At 43.9% G+C, this 17,020-nt stretch overlaps 1 protein-coding gene across 4 annotated transcripts in view; it reads right to left on the bottom strand.

Annotated features, from left to right (window-relative positions):
- Nucleotides 1-1,504: 1,504 nt before the first annotated feature.
- srgap1a (SLIT-ROBO Rho GTPase activating protein 1a) overlaps nucleotides 1,505-17,020 on the bottom strand; it is a 77,797-nt gene continuing 62,281 nt past the window's right edge. For 3 of the 4 annotated variants that reach the window (XM_054619422.1, XM_054619423.1, XM_054619425.1), the window contains 7 exons: nucleotides 16,332-16,437; nucleotides 15,896-16,120; nucleotides 14,384-14,463; nucleotides 10,471-10,651; nucleotides 8,778-8,915; nucleotides 5,252-5,630; nucleotides 1,505-4,399 (listed from right to left, as the gene is read on the bottom strand). In XM_054619422.1, coding sequence (XP_054475397.1) covers nucleotides 3,992-4,399; nucleotides 5,252-5,630; nucleotides 8,778-8,915; nucleotides 10,471-10,651; nucleotides 14,384-14,463; nucleotides 15,896-16,120; nucleotides 16,332-16,437 — 1,517 coding nt within the window. In that variant the 3' untranslated portion in view covers nucleotides 1,505-3,991. Of the gene's footprint in view, nucleotides 4,400-5,175; nucleotides 5,631-8,777; nucleotides 8,916-10,470; nucleotides 10,652-14,383; nucleotides 14,464-15,895; nucleotides 16,121-16,331; nucleotides 16,438-17,020 lie in introns of all 4 variants that reach the window. The other variant, XM_054619424.1, reaches the window with a different exon arrangement.

Here is a 17,020-nt window from a genome sequence, read left to right as displayed (position 1 = left end):
AGCCATTTTCAGGTCTCTCCAGAGATGCTCAATTGGGTTTAGGTCAGGGCTCTGGCTGGGCCAGTCAAGAATGGTCACAGACTTGTTCCGAAGCCACTCCTTTGTTATTTTAGCTGTGTGCTTCGGGTCATTGTCTTGTTGGAAGGTGAACCTTCGGCCCAGTCTGAGGTCCTGAGCACTCTGGAGGAGGTTTTCTTCCAGGATATCTCTGTACTTGGCCGCATTCATCTTTCCTTCAATTGCAACCAGTCGTCCTGTCCCTGCAGCTGAAAAACACCCCCATAGCATGATGCTGCCACCACCATGTTTCACTGTTGGGATTGTATTGGGCAGGTGATGAGCAGTGCCTGGTTTTCTCCACACATACCGCTTAGAATTAACACCAAAAAGTTCAATCTTGGTCTCATCAGACCAGAGAATCTTATTTCTCATAGTTTGGGAGTCCTCCATGTGTTTTTTGGCAAACTCTATGCGGGCTTTCATATGTCTTGCACTGAGGAGAGGCTTCCGTCGGGCCACTCTGCCATAAAGCCCCGACTGGTGGAGGGCTGCAGTGATAGTTGACTTTGTGGAACTTTCTCCCATCTCCCTACTGCATCTCTGGAGCTCAGCCACAGTGATCTTTGGGTTCTTCTTTACCTCTCTCACCAAGGCTCTTCTCCCACGATTGCTCAGTTTGGCTGGACGGCCAGGTCTAGGAAGAGTTCTGGTCATCCCATACTTCTTCCATTTAAGGATTATGGAGGCCACTGTGCTCTTAGGAACCTTGAGTGCTGCAGAAATTCTTTTGTAACCTTGGCCAGATCTGTGCCTTGCCACAATTCTGTCTCTGAGCTCCTTGGGCAGTTCCTTCGACCTCATGATTCTCATTTGTTTTGACATGCACTGTGAGCTGTAAGGTCTTATATAGACAGGTGTGTGCCTTTCCTAATCAAGTCCAATCAGTTTAATTAAACACAGCTGGACTCCAATGAAGGAGTAGAACCATCTCAAGGAGGATCAGAAGAAATGGACAGCATGTGAGTTAAATATGAGTGTCACAGCAAAGGGTCTGAATACTTATGACCATGTGATATTTCAGTTTTTCTTTTTTAATAAATTTGCAAAAATTTCTACATTTCTGTTTTTTTCTGTCAAGATGGGTTGCTGAGTGTACATTAATGCAAAAAAAAAAAAATGAACTTTTTCGATTTTAGCAAATGGCTGCAATGAAACAAAGAGTGAAAAATTTAAAGGGGTCTGAATACTTTCTGTACCCACTGTATATATAATATTACACTGTGGGATGGCTCATACTGCACGAGCAGCTTAACTTTTAACAATTGAAGTTCATTATACTTTGAATTCAGGACTCTCACTTGTAATTTAGTATTTTTATATTGAGTTTTTATATTCCCACTTTTAAATTTAAGGATCTGAATACTTCCACCAGTGACTATAAATTAACAAAAGTTGAAGTTATTCATTATAAAAAGCAGGGTAAAAAAATCCACCTCAGTCTCGACAAACTATTTCCTTTATTAGAAAGAAATCCTTGGAGGTATAAGCCCTCAAAGAATTCTAAATGTTATGATGTTACATGCCATATATACAGTTATATACATAAAAGTGCAATGTCACAATGGGTAAGCTGTTTATTTATTATTCATTCTGTCATATAACTGTTTGGGAAAATGGCATCGTTACTTATTCATGTTCTTTTTGCACTGCATCTTCTCAAAAAAAACACAGCATCGGACATGAAAATGTAACAGTACAGAATGTCTGAAGTTCCTCTAAAACATTTTCAAAGGCACTTTCACAAGTACATACTACAGATGTACAGAACACCAAAGAGTCGCTTAAAGCCTACAGACGGCATTACGGAGTCCTACTGTTGATGATTACATAACATGGTGACAAAAGCACTTTTTTTTTTGTTGTTGTTTTTTTTTTTTACAACTGGCTTCATACTGTATCTCTGGATATTTATTCTACATCATTTGTTCTAAGTCATTTCTACCCAGAAACACAATAAACATAACAAAAATGATTACAAAAATAATGAAAGTTAGTAAGTCAGAAATTAATCTTTTTTTGACTATTATACACACAATATCTGTCAAGTCAAACAAAGTGTAAACCCGCTGTTAGAGAGCATTGCTTACTCATCGCAAACCAAGTATCTCTGTGTGTTATTATGCTAACCAAACATTCCCAGTACATGCACCCAGTTCTGTTACTTCTACAGTACTGAGGGTATTTTTGAAAAAGACACAGTCCAGGGGTGCAGTCACACGGTGGGAACTCACATAGTTTTATGGGGCTATTGCATTTGAAAGTATTTCTCAACCTACACACACCCACACACACACACACACAAACACACAAGCTGTTTATCACTGCGACTTCCTCCTGTTTTCTGACACATGTCAGGCATTCATAGGCGTCATCCTCTACAGAGAAAGCCTCAATATCAGTCAGACACGCATACAAAAACACATTACTGACATTCTCACCTGAACATGAGACAGACTGGAGGGTCACAGAGTGAGCTGCTGTTTTGGGTGAAGCATAGGAAGCAGGGGGAGCATATTAAGGAAGCTTTCACACTAACAGTCATTAGGTCAATGGCTACCGGCAGCACTCCCACAGGGCGCTGCTATGAGTCTGTACACATGAGAGTCAACATGAAATACGCCTAGATCATCTATGGAGGGTCACATCCATGCTTTTAACTTGTACAGTCATGTCTTTGGGTAGATCAAGCCAAGCAAGGCGGTAAAGAAGCTATGGCATGTCTTCCACACCGTATAATATAGCATTATGTGTTGTATATACTGTTGCTAAGAGATGATTGGTCATCGTCATTTTTCACACTGCTCCACCATTTCTTATACAGATGCAAAAGGCATAAGTTACTATTAGGCATGTTTATGCCTGCATCAGGAGTTATTGATGCAGGAATTTCAAGAATGCATCAAATTCAAACAAAGCTCATAATGAAGTAGTGGTTTCATCCAATAGTCATATCTCATTCCAGGCAATGTGGAAGCATGTTAAAATTTATTTGAGTGAATCCAGCACAGAGGTGATCTTTGTACATTTTTGGAGACGCAACAAATGGTGTGCCTTTACCAAAGAAAGTTGCAGAGTTTACACGCTAGTGAAGAAAGCACACTGCTCATCAATACTATTATCTATTAACAAAGTACCATTAGCTGTTAAGGGCTCTTCAGGCCCGTAATCAGTCTCGACCTTCAAACCATTTCTGTCCAGGAAATCACAGCACCTCTATAATAATCAGTTATAAGCTGTCTCAAAGTCAATAAGGCTGTACAACCAGTTCACTACACCTTCAATGGCCCTCCTACGTAAGAGCAAAAAAATTAAAATAAAGGTACATCCTATAGTTTGTGTTTGTGTGTGTGTGTGTGTGTGTGTGTGTGTGTGTGTGTGTGTGTGTGTGTGTGTGTGTGTGTGTGTGTGTGAGAGAGAGAGAATGCCACTCTGGTCACTACAGTTCTCAACAAGCTCCCTTTCAGGTTCAGTGGTTAAACAGTGGAGCTACATGCAGCGTGTTTTGATCAAAGTTACACAGTTCATGAATGTCTGTAAACTAAACTAACTAGTGTACATTTTTCTAAAACCTTAAAGGAAGCCTTTGTGATTTGTTGTTTGAAGTTATTTGAAAAAAAAAAAAAAAAAGAAGAAGAAATTTTATCGATAGAATTCACCTAAGCATTTTAACACAAGCTATTGAGACAGAAGATTTGTCCGGCTGACAAATCTGTCACCGTTGTAACGTTCCTACACGAGCCCTCTTTATGATCTTGCTTTAAAAACACCACAAGGAAACATTTTCCCATCCAGGTCCATGTATTTTACACCCTCTTTGATATTATGTGTTATACATCTATGAAGACTAGAAACTGGTCGCATTTTGCAGCCTCCTGGAAGTTGATAGCTTTTGTTTTTAAATCTCTTTTTTTTTTTAAATCCCTTCCCAGAGTTACATGGTGCAGGACTTGTCCAGAGGGTCCTGAGCAGATGTAGGTGGAGGCTGTGAGGCCGGGCTGGACTTGGGCAGGACCATGGGCTTGGGCCTCAAGGCCGGGGGTTTGAGTTGCACCCCCATGCGGGGTGCTACCAGAGGCTTGAAGGTGCTCATAGTATCGCTGGAGGTGCTGGTGCTGCGGCGGATGGGTGGCTCCGTGTTGACGGTGGACCTCAGCATGATGCCGTGGATGGGGCTGAGGGACTCGCTGGAGCTGGCGGGCGTGGGACCTCCGCCGCTGCCGCCGGAGGTCTGCCGCTGCTCCAGGGTGTCCAGCACCACGTCGGGGGCGTGTTTGGCTGAGCTCTGACGCTCCAGCTCACGCAGCTCGTTCAGAGCAGTGTTCATAGTTTCCTCTATGTCCTGCGGGAGACAGAGAGACTGAGTGTAAGAGAGGATGATCATAACACTGGTGAGGGAGATGAGTGACAGAAAGGAGGGTTTGGGATTTAAAGATGAGAGAAAACTAAAAAAGAGAAGGTAACGGGGAGAAATGAAAAAACTGAGAAAGAAACGGGAGGTTATATGAACAGCAAAGACGAGAGATGGAGGAGGTAGAGTACGGCATGGTCGTGAACACAAAAAGCGATGTTAAAAGAGGAATACAGTGAAAGTTTTTAAAGCGAACACCAAGCATGCATTATACATGCAGAGTTAGTAGAGTGTTACTTCGCACCGGCACCTCTCCCTCTGCATGCTAATGACTTTGGATAGCTTAGGAGATGCAGAGATGACAAGATATGTCCATCTGAGCATGCTCCCAGCAGGCAGACAGACAGCCCAGCACAGTTTAAAGTGCTCTCTGTTACCTCTGCTTTCTAATTGAACGGAGGCTTTACTATTATATGTAAGTATGGAACAACAAATTAGAGCCGCAGCCTTCTATCAGCAGTGATGCAAAAATGGAAAATGTCTGCTTGAACAAAAATCATTACTGGTTAGGCATCGATATATATTTTGTAATAGTTTTTCATATTTTCTGTGTTTTTGGTATGCTCTGAAGCATGACTACAAACATACTGCAATGCGTCCCAGTGCCGAGCTATGCTCCCTGAAGTCTGCCTGTGAAGCTAGTCTTTTGCGTGTATTTTAGCACACGGCACAGTTGCAGCCAGAGGAAGCAGAAGACAGGGACTGACTATGTTTTTACAGGGCGGGGCAGGGCTTTGATGGTGGAGGGAGCTGCGGTCGGGTCGCTGCTCGTCCCGCGCTGACCTGTGCGATGGTCTCCGGATCCAGGGGCTTGCCGCCATGGTGGTGGTGATGGTGGGTTTCGGTGAAGCCTGTGTACTGGCCCGAGGAGGTGGAGCGGCGGATCGGGGGGCTCTCGATCTTCTTCAGCGACTCGTTGCGGCTGATGTTGGTCAGGCTGCCGTGGCCGGTGCGGCGGCGGCGTTCGGGGCTGTCCATGGGCAGGTGGTTGCGATTCCGCAGCATGTCCCGTGGGCTGAAGTGGCCTAGAACCGGGGAGCCCATCTCTGGGGTGCCTACATGTCCTCCGTGACCATGCTGGGAGGGATGCACCATGCAGTGGACATCACTGGGGCGGGCAGGGGGACGTCGGGATGGTGGGTCTGATCTTTTCTTGTGCCTGCTGGATAGATGAGCATGACGGAGAGAAACCAACAAGGCTAATCACTTATTTATTCCATTACAGCTTCCATCTTTTACCTTAAACCTAAACATTGCACTTTGAGTTTTAGCAGTTTCTTCAGCTATATAATCACAGCTGTTGTGACACTTTTCATCTCCCAAACTTTGAAAACACAGTAATCCTTCAGACTTGAAAATCCTCCAAACTGGACGCACAAGGTTTTCTATATTACAATATGTGGGCGTGCATTCTCACCAAACATTTTACTCTGCTTGAAAAAACAACAACAATCATCAGTGGTGTAATAGAAACCCTGACAACAGTGCCCAACAGCTCAGAGTTTCCGACCAGCTTATTTGGAGCAGGTAGAGAGCACCTGGCTCCCAGCCAGAGCAGGGAGTCCTGGGGTTTGTCAGAGCACCACTACAGGCTCTCTGGGAGAAGCTACAGATGTCCTCTATCTGAACCGAAACCAGCACCATACACACCTTATATGACACACACATTTAAAATGAGACACAGCTGAACATGAATGCCTTTGTCTGATCAGACAGACACTCCTTCATACTTACACAGAGACACATGCTTGCTCCGTAATGCACTTTTATTTTATTTTTAACCACGGTTACATCTCCTCCTTTGAGGCGGTTCTATTGCACCATAAAAGGCCAGTACAGCACCACATGCTCCTCAGTGTGGCTCTAATAGGATCTGCTCTGCATATTTATGACCAAGCAGTTATCATCACTTTCAGTCTAGATAACTAGAAATATATGGAAGCATAACTGAAGGCATAGCACTTCAATCTTATCGAGATAATCTAATAATATACCGATTGATTTTACTTTTTCAGTTGGTATAACATTTTCTGAAAAGGCGACATCTTGAAATATTAAATCAATAACATCTGAAGGCTGATACGTGCCAGATTAACCATTTTAATTCTGCATTATTGGTTCTTTGTGATGATGAACAAGCAGTGAAGTATTCATCCTCTAATCACTTCACTGGGAGAAATGGCTTCATTTGAGAGTCTGGGTCTGACTAAGGAACGCTGTTTCAGATATTCTAATTATGATTTACAGGCAGCCTCATCACAGTGCTAAACTAGAAACAATAACGAGTACGGATATTAAGGACCGTGAGGGTCTCAGAGAACGAAATTGCTACTCTTCGTGGAAAGCCACAGAAAACTGCTAGCCTCTACATGAATTAGAAAGTCTCACATCAATCCAAACAGCCGTGTGTGTGCTTATGTAACCCTCTGAAACACGGACCTGCTCAAACACTGCCAAACAGAGTGAACAAAATGTCTTAATGTAATACAGGGTAAAACATAGGAATTAATGTGCACACAGAAAGCTTCTTGATTGCACAAATAGCTACTGATGATAGCTAAAGACTCATTTGGTGGTGCGATGCGGGCTGGTATGCGTGGTGAGAAAAAAAATGATATTTTTTCCGACTGCAGTGAGAAAAATCTGGATTAGTAAACAACTGCAGCAACCACTGACAACCAGCAGGGGGAGCAGTCTACATTCATAACACCATGCCTCTGGGACAACGTGTACAACAACAGGCACTGCAAATTACTCTGTGAGCTGTCACCACTCTGACAGCTCACCCTTTGTTTCTATGGCCCCTGCTGATAAAAATGCAAATCACATGGAATTCCAGGAGTTCCTCTCCACCATAACACACGGACCAACTCTAATACATGGTATGATCGCGTGAATGTGCATCCTCTCCACTTAAAAGACGCACTAACTTAACCGTCTTTGTTTACCGGCGCTCGCTTTGATCGTGATGCCAAACTCTACAAGCGGCTCCGTCTGGTGAGTGTGTTGTTGATTCAGAACACCAGAAGAGGGGGAAAAAAAAAAGATCTAAATAAAGCTCAGGATATAAATGATTCAACACATATGAGGATTGTCTGAATGGAAGAGCATGAAAAGTGAGGTGGGGTGGGGTGGGGGGGTAGACAGGAGATGAAGAGAGAGGTGGGGTCACCAGGGAGCTGGTGACAGGTAGAGAGAGTTGTAGAGGAGCTTCATTAAGGCTGATGTGAAAAAAAGATGAGTCATTCACATATATTCTCCCTCCGCATACAAACTCCTGTAGTGGTGTAAAAATCGCCTTTAGTATGAATCACCACGTTTCGACAGTGAAGTAGAGGGAGTGAGTGTGACTCTGAATAAAATAGCATTTGTTCACGTGTTTGGCAAGAGCCCGCTAACGGACGCTTCAAGGTCGCGCACTCCATCGCCAGAAATGCAGCAGTGAAGAGGGGAGCGAGCGGGAGACAAAGTTCTGGCTCGCCACCAGCAGACAGACGCTGCCAAAAAGTCTGAGGTGTGACTGGATATGTGTGTGTCTCCTCTCTGTGTGCCATCGCTCCCTGTGCATGTGCACGTTCGTGAGCCCGGTTGATACCAGCCGGGTATTGAAAACTCTTACGATGTCAGAATAAAATAGAGGAGGAGAGGTTGATTTCTCCAGAGGCAATTAAGCTGAGAGAGGTGAGCTGAGGATACAGAATGACAGGAGGCAGCATATGGAACAATGAGGATTGGGTGGATACTGTGTACAGGTCTGTCCTGCTCCCCACAGTCTTGTTGGTATAACAGTGTGAGCTTGCATTGAAGTAAAAGGTTGAAAACAAGGAGATTTTTCAGCAACATACAATAGCCCAAAACCAATCTCTACATAAAATATTTAAAGTTTGTTTATTTTCTATGTGTCTGGAGTTTGAGTGTTGGTATTCACACCTGCAGCTATTTCGAGCATCTTAGATGATGCAACACTGATGTTGTTTCAGACATGTCAGTCGTTATTGGATAAAGACAATGTGAAGTCCAGGATGTGTTGTGGTTTCTGAAGATGGTGCTCTTTATCTGGTGAGCAGCAGTGTTTTTAACTTCTTGTGCTAAACAGACAACAGTCATAATTTTCAATACACTAGAGGATCTTTTCTGGGAAATACGCCAAAGAACATCAGGTGTTTAGAACAGCAAACTTTTGTGATTTGTTCAGAGAAGGCAAAGATTTTCAAAATGCTAGATTCCCAATTTGAGGTCCCTTGGAGAAATGTTTATATATTGGGAGTCCAATACAGCGCAGCTTCACAGCCATGTCAAAAAAACCAACCTGGTAATATAGGCCTCAGAGATCCTGGGGTCAGAGGGCGAGCCGATTTCTTTCCCGAGGCATTTATCCTCTCCAGCGTGGCCGCTGCTGGCCTCGCTGTCAGCCTTCTGACTCAGAGTGTCTGAGAAGTTGTCATCCCTGGGACACAGAGACAGAGTGACATTGAGACATGAAAAAAAGAGCAAGAGAATGTGAAAGAAAAACAGACCAAAAAAAAAAAAAAAAAAGAAAAAAAAAGAGAAATCAGCAAATCAGTCGATCTTTCATATTTGCACAGTTCTCCGATGACTGTATTTGATGTCAGTTTCCTGCGAGTCAGCATGTCCGCCCCTCCCCCCCCAAGGTCCAGAGAGTCAGATGAGTCATATTCCTTGGCCTCTCCGTGTTTCGGTGATATACTGTGACACGCACACAAACCACACACAAGCCAGCTCTATGGGTTTCAGTGAGGTGTGTGACTGGAGACTGGGTACAGTTGGTGCCTGTCAGGTGGCAGTAATCAGAGCCCCTGAGCTGCACGGCTGCCTCTGATGATGTGCATTATCTGATCTTAAGCACAGTCACTTATTTAGTGTATCCACATGAATGCACACGGACAGAGACGGAGCAAGGACGAGCACTTCACCGCGGCAGTTCAACTAAATTTACAGCCAGTCGTGAGAAAGTTAGAAAGAGACATCCTGTGCTAAAGTGGTCTCACTCAGACGTCTCTGCACGTTTTATTCTGGGCTCTTTTATGCGACAAGTGAAGATCACAACCCTGTGAGCTCTAACACACCCCAGCCTGCTCTGTTTAAGTAGAGAGCAGGATGTTACTACGCTCGGGGACAACCCGTACAGCTGTAAATTCCACTGCTCTTTCATTAACTAAGAGGACACCCCATCAGCAGTGCCCCTCCTGGTGAATTATTGACAGAGGCACAGTGGCGGGACAGCAGCAGGTGAAAGAGCAGGAGAGGAAAGAGGGGAAGGCATTCTAAATGGCCCTCTTGTCGGCCAGCTACTAAGTGATTGGAGTGATTCTGTTCCTGTCCTAACGAGACAGTGAATCCAGTCCGTTAGGCACCAACAGCCGCCACGGCAGCGTATGCTTGTTAGTGCAGCAGAGTCCAGAACAAACTGGGCTGAAGGTCCTCTTTGCACAAGCCGACAACTGATGGCCCGCAGCCCCTTATAGAGCAACATCAAGATTGAAAGTGTGTGACATCACCAGGGAGATCTGGAGGACCGATCCAGACACAACAACTCTGATGCTCCGAGTGAAGCCGGTAGAATTTTAGGAAAAGAAAACACTTTTTCTTCCCTTATCTTTCCCATCAGCTGTAGGATATTTTTAAAATGATGTGACAACATGACTAAGAGTGTTGAATCATGCATGCTTGCAGCTCTGTGAGTCTGTACTAATGCAGACGCCAGCATGCCAACATTCTCATAATAGTCACCATCTTAGTTTAGCATCTCAGCATGCTAACATGTGCTAATTAGCACTACACCGGCTGAGAATAATGAGAATATAACATAGTAATTGTTCAGTAAGCATTTGACATATTTTGACCTGTTGTTGGAGCACAATGAACAGTGAAAGAATCATCATAATGAAAGTATCTCATAGTCTCATTAGCCTGATGCTGCTTGAAAACATTGTTGCATTACTTGGTCATATCCAAACTTCTGCTCAATGAAAAACACTTACATGTCTTGGACCACAATATACTGATGAGGCACCAGGCCATCGATGCCGTTGTGCCGTCCCTCCCACCAGTCTTCTGACGCCCGCTGATACAGCAGCAGGGAGGCGCCCTTCTTGAAGGACAACTCTCGGGATGAGCGCCCAACGTAGTCAAACTTGGCAATAGCTTCAATGGGCTCGCCCTCTGTCAACAGGGAGAGGATTAGAGGTATTCAGGTGTGTTCGACAGGGCAGAGACATCAAGTACAGACGGCTATTATCACATGGGAAGACATTTTTAATGATTGATACAAGTGGCACAGTCTTATGATATAAAAATCGTAATCCGGATAGACACCACGTGCACTTAAATACAAGTTGGCTCTGATGCAGGAGAGTCTAGTCAGGTCTGATACTAGTACGTTTGTGCACGAGGATGCTCATGTGTGATAGTTTGTGCACATGTAGTTCAACTGCGCTGAGGCAGTTGTTTATTTTAGTCGTAGTCAATAGTAACCCGGCTCTACAACACTGGGCCAGGGCAACAACAGGCCCTGAGGAGTTTTAGCAGGATATTTTTAGAAGCTGGTGAGAGGAGATCTATATGACTCAAGGGCATGTCAGTCACTGTATGGATCATGAGACCGGGTTGATACCTTCTCAATAACTGTACAAGTAGAGCCCCGGATCAGTGACATGGGAAATTAACATGGGGAAGACCAGGAAAAGTTATGGCAGATAGCACTAACCAGTGGTACATAGAGCAGTTACTTTTATGCGTCATTTCAATGTTTTTGTACTGATTGCTCTCTCTGTCCATCCTTGTTTTGAATCACTGAAAAGCTGTATTCTATTTATTTCTGTCCTGAAGAAAATATCTGTGCGTTTTCAACAAAAGCTACAGTCCACTCTCGTATTCAAAAGGTTCACATCTCCGAGTCAATATGCATGCACTACAGCAACACGGGTCTAAAAATAGCTTCTTTATCCCTCCCTCCCTCACTCCTACCTCTGCCCTCCTCCCGACTCACTTTAAGTCAGACAGACCCCCTGGACAGATGTAGCCTCACCCAGGCCCACACAGGCTCTCTACATACACTGTGAACAGAGTAAATGGCTGAAGCTTGTATCGGCTGTGAAAAGCCAAACTGGTACATCTTCCACAGGAACTTGGAAGTGGTTTCCAGATGAGCAGAGAGGCCACGTGATAGATGAAATACAGGCGTGATTCTGAGCAAACCTGTCTCTTCATTTCTCTCAGTGTCCTATTCAGCCTCATCTACTTCTATTCTGTTTATATTTATCAACCTTTAGCTTGCCACCTTCCTTGCTCCACTTGGTTGTCAGGATTGACGGGGTGCATGTGACGTGGCTACAATAAAATGTGACAAGCAGGAATTTACTGTCTGAATTAATTGGGCTGCACTGCAGTGGACAGGGCTGTTAATAAAGTTGAAAGAACCCTTATCTTTCTCTCACTTCAACCTTTCCATCCATCTATCCTTCCATCCTCCTCCAGTCTGCAAATGTTTATCCAAGACACACACACACACACACGTTTCTGCTGGAAACAGCAGGCCATAAACTCAAATCTCTGTGTGGTAAAGGATCCCCTCTGTCAGACCCAACCACCCGAGGAAACAGACACACACACACACACACACACACACACACACACACACACACACACACACGCACACGCACACGCACTGGAGTTAAAGAAATGTTGAACCCTGAGTGCTGGAGTCCTGTGGTGTGTAAGATCCAAACTGTCAGATGTCTTACACAAGCCAGTGGAGCAGAGTCAGGCTGGATGTTTCTCTACATCCATGTTCATACACAGAAATAGGGGAGCAGAAGCCTGGTGTGAGATATGGGTTGGATCAATACAATAGGAGAGGGTATAAAACACTTTTTCTACCCCTTTTCTATCCTATAAACCTTTTTCCCTGAAGAAAAATATAAATCTCCAGTGATTGCTGGTCCAAACAGAGTAGGAGACTTCATGCTGGACTGGAAAAGATGAAAGCGGGTTGGACGTGGCTCTTTATGGGGAAAAAGGATGACGCTCCCTGAACAGTAAAATACACCGCCTGTATAGTTTGCCTCGAGCATTTGACAACAAGGTCATCCTTCTACGACAAGGTGATACATAATCAATGTATTGTTCACCTTTTCTTTGACCTTGTAGCAAATTTACCAGCAGATAGAACATCAATGTATTGATGGTGTACGAGAATTGCCCCTGTAAAAACAGACATGGCATGACAGCCACAGTCCATGAGGCCGTCATGTGTGTTGGCCCGGAGCAGGCTGGGCAGGGCAGCACCGACGAGACCATTTCCGGACAGCTACTTAAACCAAAATGTGGAATAACTTTTACTCCTCTCTGTCTGTCTTTTGTACATTTACTTTAAGGGTAAAGAGGACAAACACATTCTGCTTCCCTTGAGAAGAGAGTTAACATCTAACTAATTCCGTCTGCAGAATCAGCTGCTGGTAAGCAAACAGGAAAAGAGGGTTCGTTTTGTGTCTGAAATCCAAATGAGGTCACAGGGATTTAAAAATAACTGACGACAATAACTTGACCACAGTTCAAGACTCTGTAGGGAGAGGCTCAAGTCAGGGAGGACATCCTCCCAGTCAGCTCAGAGAGGCTTTTGGAATAAATTCATGGTAGCAAGGGATTTCTGGAAAAAACATAATCTTCCATTATTTAATCAAAGAGTTGATAGCTGCCATCTGTGTTTTACAGTGGGAATTCTTACAGAGAGCAGTTTCCTTGTCTAATCAGATGTCCTTTTTATTTAAGAAGGACATCCAGTTGATGACTTTAATTTGGAAGAAGAGAACTACCAGATTTCCATACTCTCCTACTTTGGTTTATGGAGACTGATGACGAATGGTGACACAGAGCCCCTAAAAAAATCTCTGGGTGTGAAAAGGAGACACGATTGGGGCAGTTGTCACCATGGCAACAGGTTTAGGGAAGTCTGTTACTAAGGTAAGATATGGTGACTCAGCTCAACTATAGGTTGACTGTTTTTGTCTCAGGTGGTAAGCTCTGTGCCTCGGATATTTATCACTTTTAAATGAGCTGGAAGTTTTATTGTCTTTTCCTGCTTTTCCGCGGGATGTAAAACAGTAATGTCTGACCCCTGCTGATGTTTTGGTTTCAACTAACTCATTCAATAATTGATTTGGACCAAACCAACTGGTATTCCTTTCACTCAAACAAAGGACGACATTCATGATCACACAAATACAAGTGTCCCACCAGTATAAATATATTGTATCCTGATAGTGTCTAAATGAGCCTGGTGTTTTTTTTTTACCCCTCATATTTCTCTTGGGCACATGGAAATGTAGTTGAACGTAGAGAAAACACAGATGTATAATATTTGGAAAGCTATTAAAACCTGAAACTTTTGACACATACTCCATACATATGTTATTCTGTTACAAATTCAAGAAACATTTTTTAAGGGAATTGGAAATTTTAACCAAGAATGTGACCCTTAGAAAACAACAGTTCTAAGTGGAAGTGTCTCATGGCCCCAAGGGAGAAGCAAAATCATTAGAATATGAATGGTGGTCTATCACTGTGAGCCCAGTTCCCTGAGCCTTGGAGGATACTGCATTTAACAGGCTGAAAGGCGGGATTAGTTGCAGTGAGCTGGATTGAACCCTCGCAGCACCATGGACACAAGGGAGAGTTTCAATATGGACATGGCATATGGGCAGACGAGTACAGCATTTTACTTTATGGATCAGTTTGTGTGTTGTGGTGGGATAGTTAAGTTAAATTCATTCAAATTCAAAATACAGTTTGATGGAACATAATAATGGTGCAAAAAGGACAAATTTACACATATAATTGAAGTAAGTGTGTTATTATGTACTGCATGCATACATTCACATTTGTATAGTGACTCACCGTCCTCGCTGGTATGTGTCTCTGTCCCTCCCTCGTTTTCTACTTCCTCCAGGGCTCCATGCTCACTGTAGGGGCTCTCACTGTTGGGGACAACATGCAAACGGTCAGGGTCACAGCCAAGGCAGCGTCCGCGGTCAAGGGAGAGTTTCAAAACAGGCAAAAGGCCCTGATCTCTCTCATCATTTATTTTTCTTACAGGAAATGAAAGTCGTTTGAGGACACTTTATCTCGTAATTCAGTTTGAAACATAAGACTTTTTGCTCAAATCCCAACAGTCAAATCTCATTACAGCGTTGATGCCAAGGACGAATGGAGTTATTTTTTTCATAACTAATAAGACCTAAAAGAAGTTCAAATAGCGGTCGTTATTCTGTGAGAGGCTTAGAGCCTCTATCTCTGGTTGGGCCTCTTTTTCTAAATGGTCTTCTTCTGGCCCCGTACTGAGTGAGCTGTCGGTAATGCCACAGACACAGATTACCCCTGCCAGGAACTGAATGTCTCCTCCCATACTAGCATGTCACCAGCCACCTCCTCTTCTGCAAGAAAGGGAGGCAGCCAGGACAACAAATCTCCCCGGTACTAAAAGTGCGTTGCCGGGGAGAGGGTGGGCAGGCCTGGTTGTGCTGGGGGGGTGATAAGCTCAAGCCAGGGCTAAATCCTTGTCAGACGGTGGTGATGTTGGGGCATAAGAGAGGAGAAACAGAAACAGATTAAGAGAGTAGTGAACAAGCGATAAGCACTGCTTACAGATGTAGAGCTGGCAAAGGGCCTCAGGTTTGTCTCAGGTCTGTTTGACTCCAGCATGTGCTGCAATTCACCTAATCACCCCGTTCCCTGCTTTGTGACCGTTCTTTTTCTTCCTGGCACAATCACGGTAATCAAAGTGATTGTTTCAACCTGTTTTATCATAAAAAAAAGGGTCCGCCATCTAAAGTCAGCACTGAAACATGCTCTGCCTCGTCATGTTCCTGAACCACAGACGCATAATTGGTGAGTGTAATTACTCATATCAACTCCACTGACAAACTTCTGACACAGCTGCAGCATTGAGAGCCCACGCATACCTGCATGTTGAGTGAGTCCCTAATGAAGGAGGTTTGGCTGCGTGCCTCCGTTCCATCCAGGGTAAAAAAAAAAAAAAAAAAAAAGAATAAAAAAGAAAAGAAAAGAAAAAAAGAAACTGGTAGAAGAAAACCACCGGTGTCTGTCCGACTCTCTAACCTCTGGTCGTTTAGGTAATTTATGCAGCTGCATGAAGTGATCTCATCAGAATGCTTTCCAGCTTCCCTTTTAATCCTGGATAACCTAAAACTTGACCTTCAGATGCCGGTGACACAGTGGCCTAGTAGCTACACAGTGGCCTAGTAGCTACATAGTGCGTGTCTTGTCAAAGAGCAAAAGTTGAGACAAAGTAATTTGAGTCTTTCAAACAAGAAACTTATGACTTGAAAAATGATGTCATGTTTGGATAGTGAAATAATGGCAATTCCAGCTCCAGGCATCATTCCTCACCAATAGTCTCCTCCAGCCATACACTTCTCATAGATGGGCCCTTCCAGCTCTTTGGGATCAGGAAAGATGGTCTCATGGTGGATGATGATGGTCTTGACGATCTCGTTGACGTGGGCCTGGCAGGAGACCTGGTCCTGGCATTCTGGTGTGGGCATGAGCGTGGGGCCGAAGCATATGGCCAGGTTGTACGGGTCCATCATGTTCTCGTCACTGTACTGGGACAGGCTGGAGAGAGGAGGGTGGATGGGAGAAGGTAGGAAAGTGGAGACAGGGACAAGGAGACCAAGTTAAGGCCGAGTGAGGAGGACATTGCACTTGGGACAAAATTTCAGATCAAATCATGACTGACAGAATATGAAAGCTCTTAACTCATAGTGACATTTCATGAAGTGGTGAGAGTGACAGACAGGATGGATTTACTGGTCTATGAACTTACTGGTTGAGGAAGGCGAAGAGGTAGCGCATGACGATGAGGACTGATCTTGGAATGGTCAGAAGGATCTTACGGATGTACAGCGCTCTCTCATACAGGTTCTCTATTCCTAGAGCAGCAAAAAAACAACAAAGAAAAAATATCATTCAATTACTAAAGACTTCTTTGCTTCCATCCATTCGCTTCTACTGCATGTCCAATGCACAACATCATCTACCTGATGATGTCAACATAATTACAAGTCCCAGCATAGAAATACAAGAGCGTATTGAAGCCATACTATATTACTGTAAGACTCTGAACCAGCAAAGTTGTCTAATGCAGAGATATGAATCCTGCGTGTGTAGAGGCCGTGGGAAATATATCAACTTTGTGGTGGCGACCTTCACCTTAGCCTATGTTCCTCTGCTGACACCGAAGAGGAAGAGGAAGAGGAAGAGGAAGTGGAAGTGGAGAAGGAAGTCAGCACTTTACGATAGCACCTGACGACGAGGCTGCTAAGTCGTTTTTTCCTGCTCTAAATGAAACCAGCATCTCTCTAAATCCATTTGTGTCGTGGCTCTCTTATTCTTTCACTCTTTTATTACGCCTCCAGAAATAAGGATATTACCAACTAATGACTTACTCTTTCTCAAACATATTTAATGCAGGAACATTATCATCACTTCAAACAAAAACAAAGCCTTTAAAAT

The sequence above is a fragment of the Anoplopoma fimbria genome, chromosome 19 (genome assembly GCF_027596085.1).
Source record: "Anoplopoma fimbria isolate UVic2021 breed Golden Eagle Sablefish chromosome 19, Afim_UVic_2022, whole genome shotgun sequence".
In the NCBI taxonomy this organism is placed as follows: domain Eukaryota; kingdom Metazoa; phylum Chordata; class Actinopteri; order Perciformes; family Anoplopomatidae; genus Anoplopoma; species Anoplopoma fimbria.
Note: the sequence above shows the minus strand (reverse complement) of the source record. Positions and strands in the feature narration are given on the sequence as shown.